Below are 15494 nucleotides of genomic sequence, written 5' to 3' on the forward strand. Positions count from 1 at the left end.
AACAAGAGGAGGAATAGGGAAGGAAAACACACCCTTCCAGGCCGTGCTCCAGTGAGCCGGTTCTCCAAACAGGCCTCACCTCCTAAAGCATGCTTAGCTATAAACTGATCACTCGACTAATCCACTAATGAGTATAGTGCCCCCTCCATGATCCAATCATCTCTCAAAAGTCCAACCTATGATCAAATGAGGCTTTAAGGGGACATCCAGATGTCAGTCATAAAACAGCTCTGGGAAGATTTCCATGGCAGATGGCAGAGTGCATGTGAGAGGAAAGACTACATCTTAAATCAGACAAGTGTGGTGGGGCAGTGGGGAGAACAGTCAGGCTTCTTTAACAACGCTCTTGTGAGAACTAACTCAGGGATCCCTTCCAAGAGCCTACCCCCAGTGACCTAAGTGTCTCCCATCAGGACCCACCGCCTATACCATTATAGTATAGCATGGTTTCTGCTACGCCTATACCATGCCACATGCAGAACAAGCTTCCACCACATGGGCCCTTCTGAGCCAATCAAACCAAATCCAAATCACAGAACCATCTACCTATCCAACCACAAATCTGTCCATCCATACTTCCATCCATCCACATGTCCACCTATTCATTCACACTTCCAACCATCAAGCAGTCTAGCCAGCCAGCCAGCCATCATCTATCATTCACTCATTCATTCACTCACCCGTCACCAGTCATCCCTAATCCTTCTATCCAGTTACCATTTTTTCACCTACCCTTCCACCTTCCTAATCATCTAGCTGATCTTCTGTTCATTCATCTAGCCAGCCACTACCTATTTACTGAGTGTCAGCTGCATACCCCAGCTGGCCATCCCTGATCCACAGGCTCCTACAGCTACCTCACACCTCACAGTGGCCTTGACTGTGTTGGTGGGATATTCGGTCTGGACCTGGCTCCCAGGTACAGATTGTGGATTGCTTGCCCAGGGTTCCATCTAAGAGCAAAAGGGATTCAAAAACCTGCAGTTCTATACCCAGCAGATGTAATGGCAGCACCAGGCCATCTCTTGAATTCTCCCCCGGATTGACCCTTACCTCTCCTCTACTTGTCCTCTGAGCTCCAAGTCCTTACTCTCAGCTCCTGGACGGAGACTTGGGAGCACTCATTCATTCTTCCTGCTTCCTCCGAACTTTCCACAGGGGCTCAGAGTTAAAACCTGCATGTCCCAGGATTCCTTGCAACTAGGTGATGCCATGTGGTTGAGTGCCAGCTATGAGATGTAGGTGAAAAGATCATGAAATGATTTCCCAGATTTTGCTTAAAATACAGCAGGGCTACTCTTTTTGCTCCCTTCTTTTAATTACTTTCTCTTTCTTCCTTCCTAGCGTGGAGATGCAATGGCTGGAACTGAAGCAATTATTTTGGATCTTAAGAGTATCAGCCAAAATAGAAAGAGCCTGAATCCCAGAGCACTTTGTAAAGCAGCCATCACAGACTATCAACCTCTGGACTTTTAAAGTTAAGGTTTAATTGTCCCACTGTTTAAGGTTTAATTTTGCCCCACTGTTCTTTCAGGTTCTGCTATGTGAACTTACATTGCTCACTTCTCTGCGATTTGCTGGGTTTTGTAATTGAACCTTTGGGCAACTCAGGCCAAAAGTTCCAAATATGGGGAAAGGCAGGATATGCAGCACACACAAGGTGGAGAAACAACCTCTTCTGCTCCTTCTCATTGTCTCCAAGAAAGTGGGGTCCGGGGACAGGGAAGAGGATTGAGGGCCCTTCCTCTGTTCACTCTCTTCTCCTCTGACTCTAACAACCTGTGGGCAGCAGCTCAGGCAGACCCTAGAATTTTCCATAAACATCTTCCCAGGTAACAATAGTCAATATCCTTTTGATTTATTTGTTCTGTGTAATGCGTTTTAAATGCTATTTAATTTAATGGGAGGGGGCATATTTGACAGCTAAAAGTGCCAGACAGTGGGGTCTGAGAATGTATCTGGGCTTTTCATAGGAATTCTTGCAGAAATAGTTCTCATCGGGTGCTAAGTGGCATGCCTTTCTTAATCCTGATCTCTTCATAGTTCCAAGTCCCCTGTCTGGGCTCTAGAGTTTCTCAAGCTGGCCAGTTCTGCTCCCCAAATTGGGCAGAAAGGGCTAAAGGTTTGGGATGTGTGTGCCCACAAAAAAGTATGCTGATTCTAAAGGTTGGACAGAGCTTGGCTTTTCCTGATGGGCAGGGCAGTGCCAGTGGTCAGGCAGCATGAGGGACAGCTTTAGACTGGACATGGCAATGAAGGGAGAAGAAACAGAGAGATGGATGTGGTGGCATTGCATCTTACTGTTTCAGACTAGTTAGAGTTGTGCTGGGGTCCCCCAAGATAGGGTGTGGAGTCCTCACCCTAAATTCTCTGCAGGAGATGGCTCCACTTTCCCAGGCCTTCTGAGCACCCTACAGACATCTGTGGCCATGGATTGGGGTGAACACCATGCACCCGCACAATTCTTTCTCCTTCCAGGAAGCCTTTCAGACTGACAAACAGCTTGTAAAACGGACCCTTCTTTGGTCTTCATGAGGACCCCTATGCAGATGGGGGTGGATGGAAACGGCTCAACATCCTTTTACGGATGAGATGATGAGCCCTCCGGAGGTCAGTCCCCTGCAAATGGGCACAGAACTGGGACTGAGCTCAGCCTGATTCAAGCCCACTGAGAGGCCTTGAATGTCCAGGTGTGTTGGGCTAGGGCGGGCTTAGGGGACGGATGACATGCTTATTTTACCCAACTAGGACAGAGGCCCTGGGTCTAGCCACACCCACCCAAGTGTGATTCACTTCTCCGTCATGAGGGCCCAACCCACCCAGAGAAGAAGCTTTGGTCCAGGCAATAATCAAGCCTTCACTAGTTGCACTGGCAAGTGGAGCCCCGAGACCATGCCTGTGCGTCCTGAGCCTTCAGGGTCTGTAATGCTGGATAGGGTGACCCCATAGGGGAGAACCTGCTCCTTGTCAGCCTCATGCCTCACACTCTCCTCCAAGCCAGGGACTGAAGGATGAGGGACAGCACTGGGCACCATTGGTAGTGGAAGCACTGGGGCCCCAGCCTGACCAACGCCTGACAGGTACCATAACTTACCTCAGGCCACAGAAGAGGAAACAGATTGAATGGACCCGGCTCTCACCCTCCCACAGGTACTCTGTCCCTCACACTGTGCTCCTAGAACCCAAGAGCTAAGACGCTGGCAGGTCAGAAGCCTTGGGAGGAACGAAAGGGAGGAAGACTAAGCCCTCAGGTGTGAGTGCTCCCCCATGACTGGGCCCATTTAGAGCTTAAGAGAGGAAGTGAGGAATCCAGGGAGGTCGTTCTGACAGGTCCCAAGGTGCGGCTGAGCAGCTGAGGGCTCCTAGCTCAGAGACTGCAGGTCTCCCCATCCAGCCACCAGGGCAGGTACCTCAGGCCACAGAGAGCAGAGGCTCTGCTGACCCTGGCCTGGCCCCCTTGCCCCATCTCCCTCCCTTCCCTCTTTTCCCTGGCCCCTTTCACCCTCCACTGCCTTGATGCCCTCCCTCTCTTTCTCTGCCCTATCCTCCCCACCCCGTCCATTCTGACTCCCCCCCCCCCACTCTCCAGCGCTGCCCCAAACTGTCCTTCCTCCCTACTCCCACCTGCACCCCACCCTCGATCTTCTTTCCCTTTTTTGGCCTTGCAGTCACCCTCTGTGTTACTCCAGCTCCTTCTCATTCCCAGGGCTGAGCGCTGTGTTCCTGCTCCCGCCCCTTGTGGGATCACACCCATCCCACTGCCTGGAGGAACAGGTCTCAGCGCCGCCACCAACACCCGCTGCTGCTGCAGCTCTGCTCCTCCAGTCCTGGGGCAACCCAGCCAGCATGTCTCACACTGCCACAGGTACCCAAACACATGTCTGAAGTGACACCACTTGACACCCACGAAATCAGGCCCCCACCTGGCAAAGCACAGCCCCATTCTAACTGAAGCAAAGAGGCTGAGACCCCATCCTGGGCTTGACAGTGGGTGGAGAGCAAGAACCTCAGCCCTCTTTGGACCCACACATGCCACAGCCCACATCCTCTGCCATCTCTGAAGGCTCCTGAGGACAACCAGGGCTCACTGTGTTGTGACCGTAGGCAGGGGACTGGAGCTAGGGGTGGCACTAAGCAGGTGGAAACCTCACACTGCTGAATGCTGTTAGGTGGTCAAGAGCCCAACCATCCAAAGGACCTGAGCCCCAGGAAAGAGCAGAAAGGTAGTGGATCAGAAAAAGCTTTCCAGTTCATTTTTGGGGTGGGGTGGGGTGGGGGTTACCGGGAATTGAACTCACGACATTGTACTTGCCAGGCAGGAACTTGTGCTGCTGAGCTATATACCCAGGTCAGAAAAAAGCTTTCCAGAGAAAAGAACATGCTGGGGAAGGGGGATGGAGTGGGCAGGAAGTGCTGAGGTCTCCGGTGAGGGATGAGGAGTGCTGGCAGGAGGGCCCTGGGAAGGCACAGATGGCTCCTAAGAAGAGCAGCCCGGGCTTGAAGAGAGGAAGCCAGAGGCATCAGGAGAGGCTGGGTTGGATCTGGGTGTGTCCAGCCTAAACCTCTGGTATGTCTACCTTGTACCCAGGACATCTGCCACTCCCTTTGAGATACCTTGGTCAATCAGAAGGGCTCTAAAGGTGCCTGGCCTAGCTGCCCCAAGTGAGGTTTGTCCTGGAGACCCACTAGCCCAACAGGAGGTGATCAGGACTCAGCTGGGCATGGGACACAAGAAAAGGCAGCATGGGTACTACAGGACTCAGGGCCAGCTGGGCCCAGCTCTTCAGTCGTGGGTGGTCCTCATGCCTCACCACTCCGGCCTGTGAAATGGGGGCTGCCCCTAGGGCTACTTTCAGAAGGCCACCAGACCACAACCACATAATCTAGCATCTGGCATTCTTTGGACACTCAGGGACACTGGATTCCAGCATGCAGAGTGGGAGTGAGTGACCCTCTCCAGCTGTCCTTGAGAACCGGGACCAGGCTGAAGTGATGGCATGGAAAGGTGGAGGTGCCAGGGAGGAGAGGCCACAGGCACCTGCCCAGGCCAGACAGCAAGAGAGGTGGGGGCAGATGGGGAGCAGAGCAAGTTCAGTGCTGGGAATGAGGTGGCTAAGTAATGGGGAGGAATTTCCTGGAGTCTGGAATTGATTCCAGACGCTCCAGGACACCTGACAGTAGGTGTCACCAGGAGGGCAACCCAGTCACAGGAGGCAGTGGAGGTGATAACAGGGGTCCCGAAGCACCAGGGGTAAGAGGGACAGCAGGAGAGCTGCAGCTGAGGCACAAGGGGAGGGGACGGGCTGAGGCCAAGGGCTTATGGGAAGGTGGTTCTGACTGGCTGTGCTTGGTCCTGTCCTCCATCCTCCATTCCTGGGTCAGGCCTCTGGGCTCCCCACAGGAAATAGGTCTCCAGCACTCCAGAGAGCCTGCGGCCTCCACGGTTCTCACACCCACCCCCAGCATGCTCCTCCCTGGCCACAGGCTAATTGGCTTTGACAGCTCAAGCCTTTGGCAGCTGAGCGGTGTCACTGCGAATTAGACAGGGGCTGAGTCGCCGGTCGGAAATTACTCTGTCACTGCTGCGGTGGTGCGGGGCCACTGAGTACTGAGCATGTGTACCTATAAGCATGAACCTCGGGTGGGCCCTGGTGGGCATGAGGTTGAATGAGGTTGAGCAGCACTCTCCTACCCTGCTAGCTCCTATCTGCTCAGCTCGGGTTTTCCCCTCCTCCACACCCACCGTCTTAAGATGGTCTATGCTTGCTCCCTCCCTAGCTGCCCTGGGCAAGGATGGAGCTCTGGCTCTGAACCCGAGTCTCAGTGGGCTCTAGTGGACATTCCTGGGCTTCTGGAAGGTTCATTATCCTTCTACTTCAAGGCACCCAAGAGTTGGGGTTCACCCAAACCCAGGCTGCTGCTGAGTCTGCTCCCTGCAGCCTGCACTTCCTTCCTTCTCCCTCTGGACCTCACAGGCTGCAACCAAAGTGCAGCTTGGCTACAAACATCCCCTTCTCCCTCTCTGTGCTTCCCACCTTGGGGGGTCCTCCTGTCCCACAAGCCACCAGGGTGTCACATTTTTAAGGTGGGGTAAACTTTCACTTGCTCTCCTAAAACCCACACACACTCTCCCCACCCCTCTCCCCCAATTCCCTTTGCCTAGCAAGTTTCTCCCAGACTCCTCCACAGGGTTCTCACTACCCAACCAGAGCAGGGCCCCAGCACACCTGTATCTTCCACAACTGCTGCCTCCAAGGGATTGGTATCCTCTCCTTCTCTGGGTGGGGGGTTCTGCCAGGTTCAGACTTCAGTTCTCACCTCCTAAGAAAAGCCCTTAGCCTTTCCGCAGGCAGGAGGTATTTGATCAATGCCTGTAGGCCCAACAGAGTTCTTCCCAGGCTGCCCTTTCCCCTTGTAAGAGCTGGGGGATTAGGCAGGTGGTCCCTGTGTGGGCCAGAAAATGGGCTGGACTTCAATCAGGGAGAGCAGGGTACCCTAGCAGGGCTTCCTTGGCCCCTGGCCCAGCTCTGTGGTCTCTGGAACTGCTGACCAGGCAGCTGAGCCTGGGGACAGGAGAAGCACGGCTGGCCCTACAGTCAGAGCAGCAGGCAGAGGTGGGGATTGGACAAGGAGAGAGCTGTGGCTCACAGGACTGGTGGCTGTCCTGGTCCCCCGGCAGTCAATCTGTCACCTCCATGACATACTGAAAACACCTTCATCCTCTTCCCAGAGCAGATGCCAGGTGAGGATGAATCCAGGTCATGGAAAGTGATGGCTTTGCCCTTCCTGGGGCTCCATATCCTGGCCCTACCTGAGTCCCTGCCTGGGAAGGCCTCTGGTGACACTGTGGAGCTTGTCAAGTGCACTCCATGCTGCCTTCTGCCCAGGCTGCCCAGGTCCCCATGAGTAAGGAGCTCCTGGGCTGGTTAGGAAGGTCCCAGAGGTGTGGGCTGCTCTTCATATCCCACATCCTCCTCTAGAGGGGGATGGAACCTAGAGAGTGTGCCTTCTGTTCTGAAGGGTCATGGGGGCCTCCGTGGTGGCCTGGAAGACAGCAGCTGAGAGAGAGGTGGCAAGGAGAGGTGAGCTCTGAGGCGTGGGCATGGTGGGGTAGGAGAGCCAACAGAGGCCTAGAGGGCAACATCTCTTTAGGTGGCCCCTGTCAGAGGCCTCAGTGGCTACATGGGTACGATAGGGCACAAGGGGACCAGGAAACAGAAAGCCTGGGGGTCTGTGTGCACCTGCATGTAGGCCCCCCCCCACACACACACACCACACGTCTACAGTTGTGTTTGGATGGAGCTGTATACTTGTGGAGTGGCCCTCTGTATTGTGTTGCAGGTGTCTGCATGTATTTGTCCCCATATGCGGTTATATATGTCAGGTAGGTGCCTATGCATGGGCATACTCCGTGCCCTGCACTCTTCCTCATGGGGGTAAGGAGGACACTTCCATCTTGCCTGCCCCGACCTCAGAGCCAGCTACATGCAGCAGGCAGGAAGGAAATATGCTCCAGAATGCAGGGGAGACAGGGCCAGAAACAGGGAGACAGACGCAGGCTGCAGGAGGTGGGGGTACCCAGGAAGGAACAGCTTTGGGGCTTGGACACAGCTGCCTTGCCGAAGTCCATCAGCAGTCCCAGGAGATCAGGGCCAGGCTTGGTCTGCCTGCAGTACAGGAGCCCTGGATCCAGGTTCAGAAATTTCTGTGGAATGTAACCTGCTGGGAAGTGTGGAGCCAGGAGTGCTGCCATGCTGGGGGTGAGTGTGCAGACCACAGGATGAGGGCCAGCCGGGTGCAGTCTCTAAGCCCTGGGCAGGCTGGGCTGGGGCATTGACTCAGTAGAGGTAACTCTCCTGGGCTGGTGCAGGGGCTGCCTCTGGCCCAGAGTCTGGGAGTCCCAGGGAAAGGAGATAGGGACAGGAAGGGAGGTGAGCATGTGGGAGTGAGTGCATATGTGCTGGGACTGTGTACCACGTGCGGGCTGGGCTGTGTGTGCTGCCTGGTGGCCTCGTGGGAGCATGGTCTTCCTCATGTGCACCCAGTCATAGTCCACAGCACACCAGCTTTCAGCCTCCTCTTCCTGTCTGAAAAGAGACTGCTGTGTCCAGCTCCACTGCTCTGTGAACAGGAGGGCTTCAATCCCAAGTGGTCTCCCAGGCAGCCCCAATAATGTGCCACACCAGAACCCAGCCTCCTTCCTTCTCCCTGGGCACAGGGACCGTCTGTCTCTGGGTTCCTCTGCGCTTGTTTCCATCATCTTAATCCCTGCCTGGTCCCCCAGGAGGCAAGTGGAAAGGTAGTTTGCAGGCCAACAATGAGTCTGTGCTGACCTGAGCGCCCCAGGCAGCCCTGTCAGTAAGTAAGACAGGTGTGGGGGACAGGAGATCAGGCCTATTCGGGCTCCGGATGTCAGCACGCCAAGCTAAGGAATACAGAGATACCCAAATGCCTTTTGGACCATCCAAAAGGAGGCAAGAGGGCCTCAGAGCTGAACAGAAGCTGGCCCTACAGTCACCCCTCCTCAAGGTCCCAAGTGACCTCTAGCTGCCTCTTAGAACGTGGTCCAGGTAGCCCCTGGCTGGGCAGAGGTGCTGCGAGTGCTCAGCCTAACAGCATGGACGCCCATCATACCCATGGCACACACATGCGTGAGCACTCCCCCGGCAGCTCTCATGGCCACCAGCCTCTATCACAGCCCCTGCCCACCTACTCCAACTCCCTGTCCTCACCCCTCCCTCCAAGCAGGGACACACCATTCCCAGCACAGGCCCCAGGACTCCCAGCTCCCTCCCCGCAACTCTCCACTGGTGGGAGAGCTTGGGCCAGCTTCCAGCCTTCCTTGAGCAAGGATTGGAGCCAAAATCATCTCCCACATAAGGAGTTGGGGGTCCCCAAAATGGTTTCTAGAAAACAAAGTCCACTTCTGGACGCCAGAGTAGGTGCTGCTCCTGAGCCCATGGTTCTCAGGCTGCCCTTTCACACTCATTTGTTTGCTCAGCTTCCCATCGGAGCGGGAAGCCAGAGGAAAGAGGGAGGGAAGAGAAATGGGATGAAGAAACTGACTGTGGGGGACCCAATACACATCCTGTGGGGTCGTGGGACTCCTGAGCCTGAAGTCCTGGAGAGGCCAGGCTCGGGCTCTAAGAGGCTAGGACGGGGCAGCAAGAGCACTCACAGCTGCCACCGCTGTCCCTTTCAGGAAAGCTGCTTGCTGCTGGTCCTCAAGCTGCACTTTTTCTTGCCAGGCTCCATGCAAACGACTCCTCAGGGTAGTGACAATAAAAATTGAGGTGTTCTGTATTCTAGCTCTAGACTAGGGACTTCAAGGTATCCAAAACAGGTCAGTGGTCCCCAGCCATAAGTTTGCCCATAGCTCTTAGCCCCTCATGCAGAAGACCATCTCTGTGAATGGTGTCCATGTCTGGCGGGTGATCCTCCCAAACAAAGCTGAGTGGATCATTCAGGTTCAGGTCCCTGTCACACCTTTAAGGCAAATCCTATACCTGCAGTTTTTGTCTCCCACAGCATTTCTCCTGCAGAGACACAGGCTGGGATTTCACTCAACTACACACAGACCTGGTCTCCCAGAAGCTCATTCTAAAACAAAACGGGGAGAGCAGGGACAGGTACAACTGCCTTTTCTGGGGCGCAGGACTGAAATGGTGAAACTCTCACTCTAGGAGAACCGCAGCCTCCAAGAGGGAGCCTCCATTTTCCAGACAGAAAAGCAGCCCAGTGAGAGAAAGAACACATTGGCACAGCCCCTCCAGGCCAGGCGAGCAGTTTGCAAAACAAGGACCCTCAACACACTTCCTTGTGGTGATGGATGGGAACAAACAGTCTCCCAAAAGCCTGGCTGCTGCCTGGTCCCCTAAGGATTTCCAAAGGTCTCTCCACCTCCGGGGGTGGGGTGGGGACCCTAGGCCACACTCAGTCATATCTCAGCATTCCAAGGACATCCCGCGCTGCCCTTCTCCTGGTGTAAATCTGTACGCTCTGAAAGGCTAGGCAGCTGTAGGCCCCTAAACTTTGGGTCTTCACTCAGGATGTCTCCTTTTCTCTGGGGTTTACTCCCCTCTGGGCAAACAGCCAGATGACAGCCACCTTGTTTACCACCTGGTCTGTGTCTCCCTGGTAATGCCCAGGCCAGTCACCCACAGACAGCTAAGGCCAAGCCTGATCCAGTGACTTTTTTCTTTCAATGCGAGGCGAAATGTGGCAAAAACAAAAGCCACAGACAAATCATCCAGGCTCTGGTAACTTTTGGATCTAACCAGATTTATTTTGTTTGTGTATGGTTTTTTCCTTTCCTCAGTTTCGTAGCAAATGAAAAAAGAACTCAACAAGAACCAACAACACAACAAAACTTTCAACGAGTTGGCCTGTCCTGCTTAGAAGGCCTGGCAAGATCGAGGGAAGGAAGGACCCAGGAAGGTTGTAGTCTCAGAGGGCAGGGGCCTTAGAAAATCAGGGTCCCCACTTGGCAGGGCCTCACCCAGTTTAGAGGGTTCGCCTCCTGTCCACCCATTTCCAGCTAATCCAAAGAGAGACCAAGCTTTAAAAAAAATTCCACAAACAAAACGAAACAGTTTAAATTAAAATAAAAACACTTTCTCCACCCACCCATGCCAGGAGGTTCAGACTTAAGCCTCCTCTTTAAGTTTCTTTTAGAAATACAGTGCATTACTTTTTAAATTTCACTTCTCTTCAAGGTTAAAATAAGATATATTTCCCTAGGAGTCATAAATACGATCTGGTGCATAGAGAAATGGCAGCGCGGGAGTCCGGGCCAGCCCTCACCCGGCTGAGCACGGTGACCCCCTTCCCCCCACCCCCCACCCCCGTCGAGTACAGCAGAGCAGCAGGCCCAGGACCGAACACAGCAGGGAAGGAACCCGGGCCCCGCCTGTGGGAACGCCGGGCAGGGCAGGGGGCAAGCGGGCGCTAGGACAGGCAGAGGTCGGGCCCCTATCGAGCGACGCATGCGGGGACTCGCGGGAGTTCGAGGGTGCACCGGTTGGGGAAAGTTTTCTTTTCTAATTACCAAGCAAAATAAATATAAACCCTTTGAAAATGAGAACGTTTTAAAAAGGGAGAAAAGGAGTAAAAGGGGGCAAGGAAAAGGTGGCTGAAAAGAAAACGGAAAAGACGCACAGAGCAGGCAGAGTCTGCCTGGGAGGGGACGGCACGGAGGGCCGCTCGACTATTTACAGTGGACGCTTGAGAGCGAAATTAGACCTGGCTCGGCTTCCCCGGACGCGGAAGGACCTCGACGACGACGTCGGGACAGTAACTCGGCAGGTGCACGGAGCCGGGCGGAGCTGGGGGCGACCCCAGGGAGGGGCACAGTGCCGGGCCTCAGAGCTCCCGTGCAAGCCTGTCCTGGGTCACAGAAAGAAGTCGGGCGCGCCCTTGGCCCCGGCCTGCGGCGGCGAGGGCTCCCGCGAGAAGCTGGTGCCGCCCACGCCCCCGGGGCCACCCCGGCCAGCCAGCTTCTCGTATTTCTCCTTGTACAGGTCCCGCTCCTTGGCCAGGCGCCCCACCTCCAGCTTCAGCTGCTCCACCTGGCTCTGCAGCTGGCACTTCTCGCTCTCCAGAATGTGCCGCTGCTGCACGCGCTTGAAGCGGCACGACTGCGCATAGCCGCGGTTCTTGAGTGTGCGCCGCTTCTGCTTCAGCCGGATCACCTCCTCTTTGCTGAAGCCGCGGAGCTGCCGGTTCAGCTCCCGCACCGACATAGACACCAGCTGGTCGTCGGAGAAGCGCTCCTCCAGGCGCGCGTGGTGACCGGCGCTGCTGCTACCGTGGTGGTGGCTGTGGCCCGCGCCGCCGTGGCCATGGTGATGGTGGTGGTGCCCGCCGTGGTGGTGGTGCGCACTGTGGTGGTGGTGTGCGCTGTGGTGGTGGCTCGCGCCCAGGTCGTCCGCACCGCCGCCCCCGCCGCTGCCCGCAAAGCCCGGGCTCCGGAAGGCCTCGTAGGCCGCGGCGGCCACCGGGGGTTGCGCTCCGTGGTGCCCCGCGTGGTGGCCACTGCCAATGAGAGCCTCCACCGCGTCCTCCGGGGTCAGGTGGAGGGCCTCAGGGTTGAGGTGGTGCTGGTAGCCGCTCATCCAGTACAGATCCTCCAGCACCGGCTTCCCCGAGGTGCCCCCGACAGCTCCGGGGCCCTCGTTTGGTGGCCCGGGGGCGCCCCCGGTTTGGGCAGTGCCGCCGCTGCCCCCCGCTCCGCCGGCACTGCCGGTGCCCGGGCTGGGAGCGCAGAAGCTGGGTGAGGAGGGCACGGAGGAGCAGGGCGTGCTGAGCGGCGTCGAGGACAGCGAACCGGGAGGTAAGCGGTGGCAGAAGCGCTCGGCCTCGGGCGGCTCCTTCTTTACCTCGAACTTCATCAGGTCGAAGTCGTTGACGTACTCGATGGCCAGTGGGCTGCTGGGCAGTTCGGCGCCCATCGCCAGCTCCGCAGCCATCGCCCGGGGCCCTAGCCCCACCACCGCCACCGGCCGCGCCCCGACGGGTTGCGGGGGGTGGGGGGGGAGCTGCCGGACTCCCCCCCCCACCCCCGGCTCCCCACGGGGCGCGGTCCTGGCGGGCGCTGGCTTCGGGCCGGGGCGCCGAGAGTGCAGGGAAAAGTTTCACGCAGACAACTCAGGGACGGCGTGCATGGGATGCCACTGGCAGGGCCTGTCAGGCGTCCATGGGCCGACTTCTGGCGGGCGCAGGGTCTTGGAGCCTCCTCCTGTTAGACCTTTGAGATCCGCTCCCGACCAGTGACAGTGCGGGCGCGCCTCTGGCAGCCCTGCCCCGCCCCACGCCCCGCCCCGCCCGGCGCCCCGCCCGCGCAGTAGGCCAACCCCGCCTCCCACGGAGGAGCGCCGAGCCGCGCATTTTTATAGAGCCAAGCGCCCAGGCCCGCCTCCCCGGGAAGGAGAGCGCACCCCCAGGCCAATCGGAGCCCCAGCCCCGCCGCCCTTATTTGCCTATCCCTATGGCAACCCCGAGCCCAGCTGTCAATCTCCTGCGGGAAACAGCTGTGGGAAGGGGTGAGAACAGGCAGCTGATGAGAAAAGTGGGCAGGGCCCCCTGGTGGCCGCTTCGGAGCACTGCATGGGCGGAAGATGCGGGACCTTGTGGCTGACAGCGACCTCCCGGGGCCTCTTGTCTGGGACCAGGCAGCCAGGACCGTGAGGGCCGCGTCCAGGAGATACCCGTAAGGGCGCCCATTCGGTCGAACCCCTCAGCCATCTCTGTGCCTGGCGCCTGGCCCGACCTGTCTGGAACGGCGTCCTGCTCAGCTGGTGTGGCACCCTGAGCACGGGGACCTCCAGGCATTATGACTCTGAGTGACTCTGCCCGGCCCAGGGGCGCGGCGCGCTATTTTTAGCCCTTCAGTTCCGGGGAGTTCAGGAATTCAGTCAACAAAGTTACTGGCACCTCAGGCTGCGAGACATACCGTACAACACGCCAGACTCTGAGTGTGTGGTGCAGGTGGCAACGGACGCGCGCGGATCGCGGACTCCGCGGATCGCCACCACCGCGGGACCAGGGCACGAAGGACCCAGGGATGGGGGTGCAGGTCGCTGCTTTGAGGTTATCAAACACGTTCCTTGAGGGGCATAGAGAGCGCAGAAGCGGAGTGGGCTGTCGGGACACGGATCTGAGAGCTGCCAGGCTCCGGGAGGAATCTCACACTGCAGTGTCCACCCGTCCCGATTCAGGCAGCCTGAAGGTTGGAGGCGCTTGGTGGCGCGGGCAGATGGGAGTGACCTAAAGACAATTTCTTCTGCCCAGGGCTTCATACATGCTGGAAGCAATCCAGAGCAAGCAAACATGGAGCAACGGCGGGGTGGGGGGGGGCAAGGAGGATGGCGATGGGGCTCTGGGGCTGTAACACCCCAGGCCCTGACTCCTGCAGAATATGCATGAGTTGCAGCTTGAGATGACCCCGAATTGGTCTTCTTCTGTATTGCCCAACCCATCCACCCCAGCATTTCTCTAGATTCCACACTCACTCGCATGAAACTAGGACAGCTCCCCCAGATCACAGCTACAACCTGTGTCTGGGCCTATAGGTAGCCACCCCTCACTCATTTCTTTGCTTACAGATTGGTGCCTCGCAGGCCTGTCGCTCATTCGTTTCCTCAGCACTGGCATAGGCGGGCAAGTGCCTTCCAGGCAGTGGAGCAGTAGGTTTAGAGGAGCCTGTGCAAAACCAGCCACATCCTCCACCTGAGGAACACCAGAGGTCAGCAAGGGATACAGAGAGGGTAAGAAGGATGGCAGTGAAGGGGGGCTGATCCATTCTCCCTACTTATTCTAGTGGTCAGCAGTGAGAATGACCAGGGTACCCACTGGAAGAAGGTGTGAACAGGGCTGGAGATGTAAGAACATTGCTGGGCTCATGGAGCCAAGCACCAGTGCCCACATCCAGGATCAGACATCTCCAAGGTCCTGGACTTAGCTTCTGAGGCTAGCAGCTCCACCTGGTTTTATAGAAGTTCATTGGGTGGACACCCCCAACCCCACCCCCAGCTCTAACCCTCATCATGGGAGCTCAGGCCTCTCAGAGGGGAGGATCGCTGGAGGCCCTCCCTGAGGCAGAAGCAGACTAGGGAGCTGGGAGGGAGCCTGTGTCTAGGAGTGGTTGCAGGCCAAGAGGAGTGGCCAGGATGGCTGGGTCAAGGTTAGAGTCAGCTCCTGCTAGCTGTCTGCGCAGTGGATTCCCCAGTGACTGTCCTGGGACAGGGCATCATAAGCAGGATCAGTCTGTTTGTATTCTGTAACAGGTAGTAGGTGGGGTTTTCGAATGTTACCGAGATCCATCGCAAGTTGCTTTGTACTGAGTGCAGAAGCAGATGTAGTGGCACATGCAGGGGGACTCTGTCTCAAAAAAAAAAGAGGAAATGAGGAGCCTGAAACCTGCTCAGTCACTCAGGTCACTGTGTTGAGTTTGTATCACGCAAATATGGTTTGTGGGGGTAAGAGTAAATATCACCGAGAGGTTTTCATGTGGAAGTGACTGCAGGAAACTCAAGCTTTTTCCCACAGAAGCTCCATGTTTCTGGACTGGGGAGTTCTAGGGGGTGGTAGGCAAGACCAAGCTGAAGCAGACTAGGTTGGGCTCACTTGCTGACGTGTTTTTTTTTTTTTTTTTTTTTTTTTTTTTTTTTTTTTTTCTGAGACAGGGTCTTGCTATGTAGCCCAGGCTGGCCTCAAACTCACAGCAGTCCTCCTAACACGTCCATCCTCACTTACTTTTGTTTTGTTTTTTGTCTTTTTGAGACAGTGTCTCGATATGTAGTTCAGCCTGGCCTTGAGCTCACTTTGTACCCCAGGCTGGTCTTGCAAGGATCCTCCTGCCTCAGCCTACCCCGAGGGCTGGGATTACAGGAGTGAGCCAACACGCCTGGTTCTCATTTGCTTTTAAAACAGCCAGTTGTGCAAAACGATCAGGATGTCCTGGGAGTGAGCCCTCACTCAGCCTGCCCACATCTTTC

The 15494-nt window shown here is 56.4% G+C and overlaps 1 protein-coding gene across 1 annotated transcript; it reads right to left on the minus strand.

Annotated features, from left to right (window-relative positions):
* Positions 1 to 10260: 10260 nt before the first annotated feature.
* On the minus strand, positions 10261 to 12842 carry Mafa (MAF bZIP transcription factor A). The gene has a single exon (XM_005008669.4). The coding sequence runs from the start codon at positions 12465 to 12467 to the stop codon at positions 11391 to 11393; it is 1077 nt and encodes a 358-aa protein (XP_005008726.2). The 5' UTR covers positions 12468 to 12842; the 3' UTR covers positions 10261 to 11390.
* Positions 12843 to 15494: the final 2652 nt, after the last annotated feature.

This window comes from Cavia porcellus, unplaced genomic scaffold (genome assembly GCF_034190915.1).
Source record: "Cavia porcellus strain 051 isolate PalLab524CR breed Dunkin Hartley unplaced genomic scaffold, mCavPor4.1 scaffold_19, whole genome shotgun sequence".
NCBI classification, from domain to species: domain Eukaryota; kingdom Metazoa; phylum Chordata; class Mammalia; order Rodentia; family Caviidae; genus Cavia; species Cavia porcellus.